The sequence below is a fragment of the Trachinotus anak genome, unplaced genomic scaffold (genome assembly GCF_046630095.1).
Source record: "Trachinotus anak isolate AG129_WGS33_773 ecotype Australia unplaced genomic scaffold, CSIRO_AGI_Tana_v1 ptg000021l, whole genome shotgun sequence".
Taxonomy (NCBI): domain Eukaryota; kingdom Metazoa; phylum Chordata; class Actinopteri; order Carangiformes; family Carangidae; genus Trachinotus; species Trachinotus anak.
In genome coordinates, this window is record NW_027273872.1 from 19,963,307 (window position 1) to 19,979,467 (window position 16,161).

Here is a 16,161-nt window from a genome sequence, read left to right on the forward strand (position 1 = left end):
AACAGCAGAGACACCAAGCTCTAACCCGACTCCACCCACCGCGCTGGCAACTACACCATGTGGAGGGATAAGTTTAAAGCCTTTGCTTGGTGGTAAGGGATGAAATGAGAGAATGTGAAAAGTAAAGAGCATGTTTGCTGGTAGGCTGAAAAAGGAGGAGGTTTCAAGTATGTAAAGTTGCATTTACCTTTGGGTTCAGGAAGCTTCCTTCAAACAGGTGCAAAGGTAGATTACTTCATTTTTTTTACAGGATAATTTTTTTTAGGACTGAGTTTAATGTATTAACATTGACTTTGTAAGGATTCAGTTTCATACAATTCACCTTTTGAAGATATATTTTCAATTAGCTGAAAAACACAAAAAATTATTATTTTATTTCCCATCTATAATTCACTATATTTCACATATATTCAGCACTTATTAATATATTTGCCCTCGATATTGGCGGAAGATGCCTTTAAGGAGATTTTTGAACTGTATTTCTAGGGTTTCACCCACATGATTTCTGGTGAATATAAATGACATTGTCCATTTTTTATTTAAGTGAATACAGACAGCTATGAAGTTATCATCCCATATAACATTTCGTATTTACAGCCACCAGTTCAATCACACCACCACCACATATGCCACTACCACATCATTCATACTGGGACCTGGCTGTCTCTAGGGCAACTGTGGAAGGTTTACGTCTCCTATGGCAACTGAGGAAGGGGGACGTCCTTTGCACTGCATCCAGCCAATCGTCCAGTCAGAACAAAATAGTGTGATTAGCCAGAACAGGTGAACCGTCCAGCCGGCATGTCCAATCCAGCCTGAGCAGGTCAAGTCGGCTGGCTGTGATTTGGCGTCCGTATGCTAATTAAGTGCATTAGGCTAATTGAGCAGATTCCAGTTATTTGAAAATCAATCTGGGTGCAGATTGAAAAGCAAGTCATTTTGAGAGAGAGAAGAGAGAGCGAGCAAGAGAGAAGGAGAAGGGAAAAAAAAGGGAACAAAAAAAAAATTCTAGCGGTTAATTTTATCACAATTTAGTTTTCAAAGGTTAAAAAACATTGTTTCAATTAAATTAATGCCTGAGGACCATTTCGAGACGCAATGATTTTTTTTTTCCACGCCAAACAGTTTAGTAGATGTGGAAATATTTGCTCTCCCGTCCCCATTTTCCATGAAGGCATCAGATAGCCTGTGATTTGGGTTTCTGGTGAGAGCTTTAGTTAGTCTGGTCCAAACTGCAGCGGGGACACTTTTTGAAGCTCTGTGCCATTGTTCAGCAGCTCTGGAAATGTGGTTGGCGCGCGCGCGCACACACACACACACACACACACACACAGTTTTATAAGCAGGATATTTTAATCCATCCCCTTTTCCTCCTTCCTCACATTCCCTCCCTACTTCTGCACTTCTGTCTTGCCTTGATGCCAATGACCTGTCGTAATGATAAAGATCCATCATCATATCTCACCATGCACGCTGTCCCATTTCATCATCCTGTCTCTGCGTCCGCACAGTGCCATCTCATCGGGGATGGATTTATGTGTTTCCATCCTCCTGTGGGAGCTGAGATTGTTTTGTTTTTAAGTGAGGGCCCATTGATCTTTTATTACACCATTAAGTCAATATGCTCCACTCATAAACAGCTTGAGATTAAATGAGCCCCTTTGAAGGGTTTATGTGCATGTGTGTGTGTGTCTGTATGTGTCTGTGTGTCTTTGAACTCTCAGCCTGCCAGCGAACACTGAAATCTGGTGGCTATAGGGAGCCAAGTCTAGCCTGTAGCAGGAGCTCCAGTTTGTATAACATGAACAGTATGGAGTCATTTGTTAGCAGTATGTTGTTGGTATTCAAGGCGCTTCATTCCAACACAAGCAGAATGATGATTTGTTGTGTGTACTGCTTTATTTACTCATTTCATTCCCTCGCTGTGTGTTTAGAGCCATATTCAGTATCACAAGCTTTTCCCTGGAGATTAGGTTTCCATTTTTTCATGCTGTGATAATGGTGAGTGCTTTGGATTCAGTGTAGAAACAGTATATGTTTTCAGGGGTAGTTGTTCCTGTAAGTGATTTTTGAAAGATATTTGAGAAAAAATTTGATTTAATAAGTTGTTGAAATTTATAAGGCATGCAGATTTAGCTTCGGATAAAGCTTCCTTCAAGTTGTCTGTATTTTAAGTGGTACGATAAACATTGTCTTTTTGGTCAAGTACAAGACTGTGCACAATAGAGTTGCACTCTTTCCTAGTAGTCCAATCTGTTGTCTGATCATTCAGTTCTTTGGTGTCTTCTAACATCTTGAGTGTCTGCTTTGTCTACCAGGAGCTGGTTTTTAAAGCCTCTGATCTTACCTTTTATCCATGACTTCCTGTTTCACCTGAGCTGCGGGCTTATCAGGAAGATCTGAGGGTTTCTACAGCCAGGATCTGCTCTTCATGTCTAAAGAAAACCTGTCTGTTAAAGTCTGTTAAGCTTTTAGGAATCATTAAGACAAGAATCTCAGTGGAGAATACTGTGTTGGACCACCGAGCATTAAATTCCGACAAAGGAAGTAGTATTAAAGGAATAGCTTATATAATAGCTTAAATAGAGTTAGCACTCTGTTAGCTTAGCTTAGCATGAAGACTGGAGTCGCTGTAGGTTGCCTGGTCACTGCTCCTGGCCAAGAAATAGTCCAGCACATAACTCACCATAAAACAGTGATAAATCAAACAAGATATAACATGCCTGTCCAAATGTAACAAAATCTGCCTCTAACACTCACTAGTTAACACAATATGTCTAATATCTCATTTGTTTCCTACAATTTGTGGCTGATTTTGTTACCATTGGATAGAACATCATGAGTGGTGTCCCCTTGCTTCCAGTACTTATGCTAAGCTAAGATAACAAGCTGCTGGATCAAGCGAAGACAAATATTTTCTTAAAATGTCAACCCTTACGCTATTGGACAGAACTGGTTGGTTGGTGCATGTGTCATTACCAGCTGAGCTGTTACTGCACATGATGGCTGGAGTTGTGTTGCATGATCATTTGTGTAATTACAATGCGGTGTAATCATTGGGTCAAGACTATAATGTGCATGTAAAGTGCCAAGTTCAGCAGGGGTGAAGGTTTACGATCTCTTGATGCTGATTTTAGTTGCTTCAAGCACTTCTCAAAAACCATGAGTGTTCATACATGAACATGTGTGGAAAGCTGGATTTGCTTTGCACAGCATGTGACCTTCAGCAGTGCCATGTGTGTCAGGTCACAGCATTTTTTCCAGCCAGAGGTTACAATAACTGTCAACTCTTCCTGTTGGTGAACCGCAGAGACTGGGTAGAAACCAGAGACCAGAAACCACACTGGCCACTGATCCGTGAAAACGCCTCTTAGCTATACAGTTACACCCACAGGAATTCACTCACTGTTACATGGCAAATTGTCTGCTTAGGATATATAATATAGAGACACACACACACAAGTACACCAACTGCTCACCCAACTTACACATACAGCAAATGATTTCAATATCTTCTCCAGTGGTGTCTAATGAGTCCGTAGTCGATGTTGTGATGATGTCAGGAACTTGCAGTTTGTTGTTTTGTCTCCTCCTTCACATTGTTTAGCACAAAATGACTTTTACACTGATTATATCATTATATTCCCATCAGAGCAAATTGGCTCACCTCTGTCTGGAGCTGAATAACTTCCCCAGCAGCCATTTGTGACTGACACACACACACAAATAGGTTAAAGGAAGATGCTCAGGCTGAAAAAACACAATACACAAGTGTGCAAGAACAGAATATGAAAAACTGAGAAAAAATAGGATTTAATACTGCTGAGTGTTATGTTACTGAATTTGATTTTAAGAGCATATGACAGAAATTGAAAACCTCAGTATGTTTTTTGAGAATGGAAAGCCAAAAATAGCATTTCTAATCCACAGATTATTCCATATACTTGACTGTTTTAGGTATCCTACTCACTCACGTTCTTTCCCCCTGTTCTCTCCACAGTGTGTAACTGTGATCTTGCACGATCTGGCTTCTTCCAGAAGAAGGGCGAGTACATCTGCACAGCAGACTATCAGCGTCTGTATGGTACACGCTGCGACCGCTGTGACAGCTTCATTACAGGAGAGGTGGTCTCCGCTCTGGGACGCACGTACCACCCCAAGTGCTTTGTCTGCAGTGTTTGCAGGTATAAATCCACACACACGCCTACACACAATCTCCCACGTGCAAGGTTACAGATGCACATATGGGTGGGCAACACAAGGGCAACATGGGCATTTTGCAATCTAGCAAATGTGAGTCAGATGTTTTCTATGGCATCTAAATGCCCAGCTAGTCGCTAACTTTTTTTCTTCTTGGCATGTGACATACAGTGTGATGCTGAAGCTGTGAGATATAAAAATGTATCCGTTTGCTACATCCTTTATTCTATGGTATACAGTTTATCTTTCCTGTATCTCTCACATATATAGAGTGTCTTTGATTACACTCTTTGCTTTTTTTCAATTATTTAAATCTGTGTTAATTGTTTTTTGGCCACTTGGGGACAGCAGGGCAAGCTGTAAGCACAACATTGACAGTATCACTTTATACATTTGATATGTTTTAGCAACTTTTGCCTATCTAAAATATACAAATGCATTTATTTGGAGCTGTGTTTCTAGCCATATGGTGAATTTAGATCCAGTATTCCCTTCGTTTTAGCTCTGCTTTTGGTCTCTGTGAACTCCTGCTGAAAAATATCTGTCTTTTTAGCTGTTTTCCGCTCTGTTCACCAGCTAGTTGCTGTTTGATGCTGAGCAGCTGCGGCTGATGAGAGTCATGAGACTCAACTAAAACATTAAAATTACGTCCATAAAACCAAAGCAAGGAGCTGAAATACACTAAAATGCTTCACAGAGGCACTGCAGTCAGATGTCACTACATGTGACACATTTCACATCACATATAGCCTAGTCATTTAATCCATTGTTAATATTACAATATGAATTAGCACAGCTTTAATATGTGGCATCAGGCAAAACAGAAAATATTAGTTTATCATAATGCAGTAGAAAATTATATGGATGATTACATATATAACCATATTGCCCACCCTGCTACTCGAGCGCAGCAGTCTACATATGTATGCACTGTACACAATACTTAATCCCCTCTTTATCTGTACCCTTCTGTATCAGCTCTGTGCTGCGAGGAAGCACAGACGTGATGATTCATTAGTTGAAGCTGTTAGAGAACAGTCTGATTGGAAAGATCGAGCAGCCTGTCGTTTTTGCTTAGTCGAGACACGATTCCGCGAAGAGAGCTGACCTGGTGTTTCACGCTGTTTGATTCAGTGAAAGTAGGCCATCTCTCCTCTGACCCCCCCATCAGTGCTCATGCTAAGCACCTCCTGAACGAACTAACAGTGAATCAGCATCCCGTTCGGCTCCTCTTTATATTTCATCATTTCACTTTTCCCTTTTCTCTTTCTCTTTCATGGTTCATTAAAAAAAGTCAATATATTCCCAGTTTATTTTGCATGTGCATGCATGTTTCTCTCCCTCACTGTCTGTTTGGTCGGGGTATAAGGTTTACATAAGAGCAAGCTTTCCCATCCTCCCTCCAGGAGAGGAGTGCTTGTCTGTTGTCGTGTATCTGCTTGACATTGGCTGATAAACACGTGGTCATGCCCAGCAGCCGTGGGCAAAAAAAACCAAACTGACACCAACTGGCCGGAGACAGTCAGGGGAGCAGCCCTGGCACTGACAGGGATGTCTGCGTGTGTGTGTGTGTGTCGTCAGCTTATGTGGAAGAGACAGCGAGAAGCCGAGGGTTGAATCTCCTCTTTCCTGCTCCGTCTGGCCCCTGTCACATTGCTCACAGTCCTTCCTTGTACCGCCTCTTTTTTTCTCATCCTCCCCTCCTGCCCTCCCCCTCCCTTCTCCCCTCTTCATCATCCTCATTATTCCCGCCATCATCCTCCTGCTCTTAATCATCATCCGCATGCCGTCGTCTTCCTGTACGTCTTCATCATCGTCCCTCTTTCTCTTTGTCATCGCGGCTTCAGCTCTAATGAAGGCGGACTGCAAGTTTCACTTTTCTTTTTGTTTTATAAAAAGCGGTGGAGATCAAAGCCAGAGGGCACATCGCTAAAGCCAGAAATAGCTTTACTTCTGTGGCTAGTTTAAGGGGGGAAAAAAAACATGCATTAAATATGTAAACAGTAAATTTTTAAAGCACTGAGAAAGGCTGACAAGGCAAGAGCGTCTTGAGGGAGTGAGAGCAACACACAGGTATAGACAAGGTCAAACACAGACGAGCACACTTTTCTGCACCAGCACAGCATTTTGTGCTCTTAAGACTGGACTATAGACTGCGGCAGCTATGATCAGGCACTCATACATGTAAAAGATTCAGCCTGTGGTCCTCGAAAACCAGCATCATGTCTGCTCAAGCTTTCTATGTTGAGCTTTTTGCCCAGTGTAACTCATCAAACACTGTCTGAGTTTACGAACAGATGGTTAACCTTTGGGTCCAACTGAAGGGTGAACTTAAAATTAAGCTTTAATGAATAATATGCTTTATCAGTGTTCATTGACTTGTGTCCCTCTCAGCATTTACCAGAGCCTATGTTGAATAATTTGTGTGCTGAAATATCTGCTCCTCTGTTCTGCTCACTTGTTTGTCCTTTCTGTTTTATGTATGGATGTTGTTCTTCTTTGAATAATATAAAAGCACAAAGGAGCAAACCTAGAATACTGTATGTGCCAGTTCGCCCACATATTTAGACAGAAACAGTTGTAAAATGCTCCCAGCTCCTTACAAACACACTTTCTTGGGCCTCCACAGCTGCATGCACTGTATATACTGCACAAGCCCTTATCCGTGTTCGCCTGTGTACATCTAAGTGTGTACATGGATGCACTGCACTCCTGTGTGATGACTGTGAGCCCTGCTGGAGACTCTAGCCTCCCTCTGGGTCTTGGCTCCAGCTCCAGGCCTCGGCGGGGGAGTAAAAGGATTACTGCCGTCTATGTCTTTTAAACAGCCTTCCCTAAGCCTTTTAGCTCCCCATTCATTCTCACAGCCTCCCCAGTCATAAAGAAATCAATCCGTCTCCTTGAAAATCAGAGGGAAGAGAGACAACACAGTGTAAATTGAATTTTGTTTGCGTCCGACCGTGTATTTACTGTTCTTCACTGTAGCGTGGTTTTAAAGGGATGAGGAAAGCGGTGACCTGGTGGCACCAGCTGTGTATGGAGCGAGCGAGCTAGGCATGGGAGGGAACAGGGCGGACAGACTGAGAGAGAAAGAGGCAGTTAGGATCAGTATGCACTCTGCACAGTCTCCCTAATAAGTTTTCATTCTCACTGAGAGAGCCAGTTTTCCTTTCAGAAGCCCGTGGCAGCGTCACATTATCGGCTCTTTAATCACAGAGCAGCCAGGTGCTCCCACAACAATCAACGTCCTATTAACCCGTCGGCTCAACTGTTTGCAAATGTATTTTCAGGTTCATAGAGGATGTCAGACTAAATTCAGCTTGTTTCAGCAGGATTATGGCCTGTCTGATACCCAGTCATGTTTCTGCCAGGACCCATTTGTTATCCCATGTGTACACTTGGATGTAATGTAAACACACAGAATCACTGCAGGCATTTTATCTCCTATTGTGTGCTTGTTTCTTGGTTTTCTAATTCTCTCTCCCTCTCTGTCTGTTTTTTTCCCCCCCTCCTCAGTAAACCGTTCCCCATCGGAGACAGAGTGACGTTCAGTGGAAAGGACTGCGTGTGCCAGCAGTGCTCACACACACTCGTCAAGTCAAATGAACCGATCAAGATCCACGGGCCCAGCCGTAAGTCCAGCGTCCTCCTCACTCTGTCCGTTCTGTTTAGGGCCACCCGGCGTTACAGAGCACTGAGGCTAACGCGATGTGTCCATGAGGCCCATTTCGCTCGTTTAGCTAATCAAGAGTCTGTCAAATCAGTTGTCGGAACTGTCGAGCTGATCCGCCAGCTGAGAATTATGCAACACAAACAGACACATCATTCATTCATTACTGTCAACACTAAACACGCGGAGAATAGAGGATCTGATGTATTCACTGCACATCTGGTCTCATATTCCTTCACTTAATTAAGTGAATATTCTGCGTTATTATGCAGGTATGCGCAGCGCAGCCCTCTCCTTTTCAGTATAAAGCAGGAAATTGACAAATTATTATCTCACAACAGAGCAACAGTGATTGATAGTGAATCATTTGTTGAGTGTGACACACAGACAGCAGGCTGCTGCTCACTGGCTGTGCAGTAATAACAGATGATAGAGAGGCAGTGAATAAATGTCCGCCCCAGAACGCTCCATTCAGGAGAATAAAATCCAAACGGCTCCCCAGGTACGTGTTCATCACTCCATCCTATGAGGAGGCAGTCTATGAGATGGGACACAGAGTGCAGACACTGAATGTAAAGCACTGGCTGTTACAGCCTGTTCCTCTTTTTTTCTGTGAAACAAGCAGAATTTTTAAGGATGCAAATTTATGCTCGATGTGGAAAAGTTGTGGAAATGCATTTGCCAAGGACAAAATTACTATTTAAGGGGATTTGAAGGCTAGGAACAGGCACAGAAATAGCTTGGTAGAAAAAATTATTAATTGAAGTTTGCTTATTTAGGCACCAATGAACAAGAGAAATATAACTTTCTAACCTAAATCAAGTTTAAATTTCACATCCTAATCCTTGACTGTGTCTTCTTCTTAAGGACGACCCTCATCTTAATGAAAATGTAATGCAAAAATTTTTTCAATATGAATAAATAACTTGCTGAGTGTAGTAAATCTGCAATGTACGATGTCTAGGCTTACTGAGCTCAGCTGACTACATTCAAGGCCTGGAGTACTTCTCATTCCACATCATAAATTTTATATCAGGGCATTGCAGTGACCTAACGGCTAAGTGTGTACCACGTAAACCACAACACATTTGAATGCTCTGTCCAAAGGTAATAAAACCTGCCTACCAACACCATTAAAGCTCAATAATTAAGATACTGTTTGTTTTATCCATTGAAGACATGACGTGTAAAAATTAGTGGGGCTGTGTGCCTGGCTATTTCAAGATTTTGAAAAAGACGTAGACTAACCGTCTCACCATAATTCTGGTCATTATGCTAAGCTAAGCTAACCAGCTGCAGGCTGTAGCTTTTTTTCTGAAGGACCGATGTAACTGTGGTGTTGAGCTTCCCATCCAACTCTCAACAACAAAGCATATAAGCATTTTTCCCCAAAAGTCAAACTGTTCTTTCAAAGGTAAAATCACAAAGAGCAGGACGTTAGTGCTGTAGGGTAAAACTTTAAAATATGTCCCACAACTGGCCCCGCCTCCACTTAGTTGTGTAATACTTTGCTTCTGATGAATAAAATCACCTGTTGTATGATCGCAGATAAGAGTGCGGCCAGAAACCCGACATCAGAGCAGAGGCAGTTTTCTGTCCTCTCTCCTTCAGGGTGAATTTTTATGTACAATACATAAAATTTCTTGCTACAAGCTCTGTTACGTAATTGTAGATGATCTAATTCCCATAACATTCGTATTGCTAAAACGGGAGCTGTATCATGACTCAGTAGAAAATCAGCTGTGCACAGTAACAGTCTGGAGCTGAGATCCTGGCTCCACAGACTCAGCACTATCATCACCGAATGACAGCTGAGATTTATTTGGACTGCAGGAACTCAACTCAATACACTGCAGTTTTTTTCCCCCTGTAAAACAGTTTGTATTGGCTGACAGGGCAGAGTGGAGTGGTCCTACGTGCCTCCAGGTTTTTCCCAGGGGCAGTAGACCAGGTTAGAAAAGGTTAAGCTGAGCCAAACATCTTCCAAATGGAAACAAATGGAGCGCTGACCTTTTTTCAGCAGTTCGACACTCTGCAGCCATGCATCATTTGCAGCCCCTACGCTGTCCTGCTTCTTTCGGTGGTCAATAACATCTGCTGGGGCGTCTGTCTGAGGGAGATGGAATGTACAGTGCACATGTATACAGTGTGTATGTGTGTGTGTGTGTGTGTGTGTGTGTGTGAGAGAGAGAGAGAAAAAAAAAGACAGAGAGATTTATACTTGTCTCATATGAGGGGGATTTTAGCAGTTTCAGCCCTGGGGCTATTACAGTGATATTTGCTTCCTGCCTGCTCTCAGTCATGTTTAACAGTGCTCATAGTGGAGAGGACTCACCGCTCTGCAATATCCTGCATTAGCCCGGCTATTGATTAAGGAGGTGGTTGTGCCAAAGGGGTAGAAAACTACACTTGAATCATAGTAGGTGTTTAAAGATGTTAAGTTACACCTTGGCTCACTCCATGTCTCCTATACCTCTCCTATATGCCCCCCTTCTCTCTCTTTTTGTCTCTGTATCCTTCCCCTTTACCCATTCATCTCTTGGTCATGCCCCTTTTTCTCACACAGTCTTTTTCTGTCTGCAGACTGTGCTGGATGTGGAGCTGAGATCAAGCAGGGGCAGTCCCTCCTGGCGTTGGAGAAACAGTGGCACGTCAGCTGCTTCAGATGTCGGACCTGCAACATGGTCCTCACCGGAGAATACATCAGCAAGTGAGTGTACAAAGGGAAAAAAAAAACATAAAGAGAAACACAACATTTCAAAGCATGTCTCACTCAGAAAAGACGTACAAATTGAAAAAATGTCCTGCAGTGTTTGTTTTTGATGAAAGAATTTGTTTCCCCATCTAGTTTTTCTCTAGAAAAGGTAACCTGTGCATTTCACCCACCACTGCAGCTTTACTTATATTTCCTCTATTACAGGGATGGAGTGCCATACTGTGAGGCAGATTACCACGCCCAGTACGGGGTGAAATGTGAGACCTGCAGCAGATACATCAGTGGAAGAGTTCTGGAGGTGAGAACGGGACCAGATTTCAACAGGAGATGGTGCTAGCAGAGATTTAGCTCCACAGAAATCGGCAGCAATACCGAAATCCAAATTGCGAGTTGACTCTGGCAACTGAGTGTAATCAGCGTTATCAGAAATGAGCAGTTGCAATTTATCCTCAGCTCCGTTTAAGCCCCGCTGCGCTTTAGGGAGTGAGCGACTTAAAATTGAGAAGGGGAGGCGATCAAAATTTTGTCCTGCTTTACTAAGCCAAAACAAATTCAGTAGCAATGTGTTAGCATGATCAAACTCAGGTCCATATAAATGCCTCTTTACTGTTCCTCCTAACACCACAGTTGAGCAGAGCACAGGCCTACCTCCAGTATCAGGAGGCAAAAAGATGGATGGATTGAATCATAACGACGTGTAAGGAGTTGAGAGGAAAAGGGAGTTATAAAAAGATCAGAGAGCAAAGAGTGAAGGGGAAAAGATGGAAGGAGGGGAGACACAGCAACCAAACTCTGCAGTGATAAAAAATGCACATTTGAGCTTTGGGTGCTCCGACGCTGAAGTATTTTTAAAAAGAGATGGAAGAAGAGCGAGGAGACCAAGCTGAGATGGACAGAGGAGAAGTGAAGGGAAAATAATGAGGGGAGTGGTAAAGTGCAGATGCTAATTAAATGTTTTGGAAGAGTCTCTGGAGGGTGTCTCTTGTCATCTGGGACGTGGGAAAAGGGAGCGGATATAGTAAAACTTTGCCAGACACACACACACACACACACACACACACACACACACATACAAACACGCACACATGCAAACACGCACGCACACTCACACACACAGGGTCTTGTTGTCCCTGTGCTCCTTTGCTTGTCAGAATGGCTGGTGTAAAGTGCTTTGTTCCTGACTGTCAGTCTCTCTGGACTATTTATAGACATGGGGACATATCAGCCTTTATCTGCGAGTCTCCCGCTCTCTCTCTCTCTCTTCCCTCTACGTCTCTCTCTCTCTCTCTTCCCTCTCTAAACGTGTGTGTGTGTCTCTTTTCTCCTGTCGAATAATGATGCACTTCTTTAAGATGCTGCATGCAACCGATTTGACACACAGGAAGTCAGATGCAGGGGACTTGCTCCCCACACATACAGTTTACATTCAGGGTAAGAACAAGATATAAATTACATCTGGGCACTCTCACGGATACAGTGTTCATTTTGGCAGCTGATTTCAATTTTTAGTCTTTTAATGAAAATGTAGTTTTGGTCACATTTTTGTCTCATTTCCATCAGCAAACTTACTTTTACCATTTACATCCATCATTACGCACATCATGATTTTACCTTTTCATGAAAGTTGTTGTGCTGCTTGTGTGTTTTCCTACTTTGTCTCAGCTCTGCATTGCCACTTCTTGCTAGTTTTCAGTGGAATTGTAGATGAATTTCTACAAATATTTTACATTTTTAATTCCAAAACCTGATAATGTTCACTAATGTCTCTGGTAGAGACATGACATTACTGAATGCAAGATGCTGCATATTAATGCAACAGGTGAAGCTGTTAAATCAGAAAAAAAATAAAGATACATTTTACTTAGCTATTTATTTTTTAGTTTTATTAATCAGGAGCATGCAAAGTGGGATTCCACAGACACATGCAGGTTATAAAGACTTAAAACTGTAATTTATGGTGGTTAATTTATTTAAAATTTATTATTTGATACAGTAAGTTATTGCTCCTTTATTTGCTGATTAAAAATATAATGTATTGCATCATAGTTCTTGTTTTTTTATGCCTATTTCTGTTTAATGTGAAGGAAGTCAACAAATATTTTTCATCACAGTTTTGTTAATGAAAATAACACTGCACAGATGCCAAAAATCAGTTTTAAAATATCACTTCATCTGCACTTGTAAACAAGCGTAAGTATAATTCCTGAAATGTATTTTTACCATTATGAAAGTAAAAGTACTCAATGTAGAGATGATGCCTATTTTCATTCTGGATTAATGCCCTAAGTTATTTCCTGAATTCATTGATTGGATTTATAGTTTGATTTGTAAAATTTTAGAAAACAGTGAAATCTTCCAACCAATAGTTCAAAGTCTGAAATTAATAAAAATTAATTACAGTTATTAAAATAATCCAAAGGGAAAGAAGGCAGTCCTCACATTTGTGAACCTGGAACCGTGAAATGTTTGGCATTTTGCTTGAAAAATGACATAAAGCATTTTTCCAAATAGCTGCCAATCGACCAATCAATAATTTGACTAATCATTCAGCTCTACATGTATATTTTGTTTGGAGTTAGATGCATAGCATAGCGTCATATCTTACAAGCTTTTCATGTGCTTTAGGTGCAAAAATCTTAATACGTAAAGTAATTACTCTACTAAGTGCAGTACCTGAGTAAAAGTGCTCAGTTACATTCCACCACATTCCATTGAAAACTCAGGCTAATCTGTCTGTCTCGGTGCTGTGAATAGGCCTGTTCCCCAGAGTCCTGCTTCAGTCCATCTTTCCAGAGCCAAAGGTTGTTAGTTTAATGAGCAGTTTTAGAGAAAATGGAGACAATAAGAGAGGAAGCGGAAGACAGAGGAGCATAAAACCTTCCTTTCATCAGTTTCACTTCTCCTCTTCTCCGTACTTCCTCGCCGCCTTGGTTTGCCAATAAATATAGCAGCCTCTTAACGCCACCGGAGAGAATGGGGGCCTCATTAGAAATGGTAACAGCAGTTGCTTAGCTGATACCTTGTGAACACAGTCGGTAAACGTGCTGCTGCTCGGAAAGTAGGTGACGCAAATGCAGCATCCTGTCTTGGCCTTCCTTTCAGGGTAAGCTGAGACAGACAGAGAGAGCAGGGATTGCTTCAAATGCAGCTCAGATACAATTAAGAAGGGAGTTCCTGGAGAGAGTACAATCGACAGAGAGGCCCGATTTCCGGCAGATCACATAAACGTATCAGTTTTATGAAAAGCGGGAAAAGTCGAAGCAGTGTGCTATGATAATGATAATACCCACCACACACACATGCTGGGTGTGTTCAGATGAAACAGTTCAGGTCTCCTTGACACGGCCACATGTCAGCAGTGCTTCTATAAATAGAAATTCTCTAATGGTGTGTCAGTGAAGGCAGAGGTGATGGGACGGGGCCACGCCTCAGTCATCGGCCCCTGTGGAGAGGCATGTGAGAAACATCACAGCCGTGAACTGGACTGGATTGATGGACGGACTCAGCTCAGTGACATCACACTGCATCATTTCATGTGTCCATTTCGCCTGCGCCGTGTGTGTTTGGTTGTGTTCCCTCGGGGAACTCTGAGTGTCCAAGGACAGGTATCACACTCTTGTGTCCTTCACTTACACCTACTTCCCTCTTTCTCCCTATAGCGAACACACACACACACACTACAACGCTTTTCTTCATGTGACTGACCTACAGGGATCTTTGCTCTAATTATGGCATGGGGGAGAATGGGTGGTGGTGTCTTCTATCATGTGATTGCTGCATGCTGATGAAACAGCTAAAGGCTATGCAAAGATGTCTCAATACATTATTAGGAAACATATGGAGACGATGACCTGCACAAGGTGGGGACGCAATTTGTAGATTAACATTTCTTTCTTTTCATAATGATAATGTACTCCTCTCCTCTCCTCTCCTTTCTTTTCCTCTCCTCTCCTTTCTTTTCCTCTCCTCTCCTCTCCTCTCCTACCATCTGCTTTCCTTTCCTTTCTTTTCCTCTCCTCTCCTCTCCTTTCTTTTCCTTTCCTCTCCTCTCCTCTCCTCTCCTCTCCTCTCCTCTCCTCTCCTCTCCTCTCCTCTCCTCTCCTCTCCTTTCTTTTCCTTTCCTCTCCTCTCCTCTCCTCTCCGCTCCTCTCCTCTCCTCTCCTCCTCACAGGCGGGCGGGAAACACTACCATCCAACCTGTGCCCGATGTGCCCGCTGTAACATGATGTTCAAAGAGGGAGAGGAAATGTACCTGACAGGTGAAACTTCAAGCCAATACATGCACACACAGACATGTGCACACACACACACGCGCGCACACACACATAAACACACATGCATACTGTAGTGTATGTAGACGAATGCATGGCATGTGGGAACACCCAACACCAACCTTGTGTGTCTCTCACTCTTCTTCAGGATGCGAGGTGTGGCACCCATTATGCAAGCAGGCAGCGAGGGCAGAGAGGAGGCTCAGGGTGAGCAGAGCTCGAAATGAAAATGTTCAGATTAAAATGAAAACTGTCATTTCACCTCACCGTGTTCCCTCTCCCCTCTCTACTGTCCTTTGTCTGCTTGTGCCTCACAGCACAGACGCCTGTCAGAGACCTCCATCTCTCCACCAGGCTCCTCAGTAGGCTCTCCCAGCAGGGTTATATGTGTAAGTAAATGATGAGTCTGCAGCTTTCAGTCACTTTTAGCTGCCACCGCCACCGAGCTTCCCCTAAAAGCACAATTGCTACACCAGAAACACAAGCACTACTTCCTGAATGGTTAAGCACCAACCCGAGGGGCTGCTCACTCCCTTGGCCTGTTCACTTGTCTGTGTCCTACCTGCTCTGTTGTCATTAGTCACATGGCAGGAGTTGAGTATCTTGTTGTCAACAAGAAATTACACCGACACACATATTGGTCTCCTTTTATTTCCCATTTTTTCTCATCACGAAACCAAGTATACAGTATCTGTGATGACCATCTTCAGTCTGTGCCCATAATGCACTGATATGGTGATTTGCAAATCAGAAAACAGCTTGATGCGTAGATTAACGCTAAACTACATCTGGATGAAAACAAATCTCTTATTGCCATTAGCAGCATGGCTCTTGGGATGGTGATGGCACCACTGTGGTCCAGTCTGAAAATTGGTGATGGAGCCATAAAATGTTGTATAGACATTTATAGTCCCCAGAGGATGACTCCTAATGTTTTGGTGATCCAGTGAGTTTGCAATTAGTGCCACCGTCAGGTGAAAAGTATCAACTGGGTAAAGTAAGAACTCCTAGTGCACTCACAGGCTAAATACTGTACACAAGAAAGGGAATGAAATCACAAAAAGTCAAGGCACATTAAGGTGCTTCAATAAGTGCAAAAAAAGCTTAATTATCCTACCAAGACCAAGGTACTTTCTTTGCAGCTTGTCTGATCTTTCTCAGGGTTTTGGGCTTTACTTAGCTTTTAGCTTTTCTACTTTCATTACTTTTTCTTAGGTTTGAAATTTTTAGGAAACATCTATGTGGTGCATACACATTGGTATTGTTTTTAATTATGAAGCCACAACATTAAATGATTTAAATTT

General features: G+C 42.5%; 1 protein-coding gene across 5 annotated transcripts in view; it reads left to right on the forward strand.

The window, feature by feature from the left end:
• The window catches only part of ablim3 (actin binding LIM protein family, member 3), a 45,771-nt gene that overhangs the window by 17,630 nt on the left and 11,980 nt on the right, over nt 1-16,161 (forward strand). For all 5 annotated transcript variants that reach the window (XM_071458076.1, XM_071458078.1, XM_071458079.1 and 2 more), the window contains exons 3-9: nt 4,001-4,184; nt 7,717-7,832; nt 10,454-10,580; nt 10,791-10,884; nt 14,758-14,845; nt 15,006-15,064; nt 15,175-15,246. In XM_071458076.1, the coding sequence (XP_071314177.1) occupies nt 4,001-4,184; nt 7,717-7,832; nt 10,454-10,580; nt 10,791-10,884; nt 14,758-14,845; nt 15,006-15,064; nt 15,175-15,246 (740 nt within the window). The remainder of the gene's footprint in view (nt 1-4,000; nt 4,185-7,716; nt 7,833-10,453; nt 10,581-10,790; nt 10,885-14,757; nt 14,846-15,005; nt 15,065-15,174; nt 15,247-16,161) is intronic.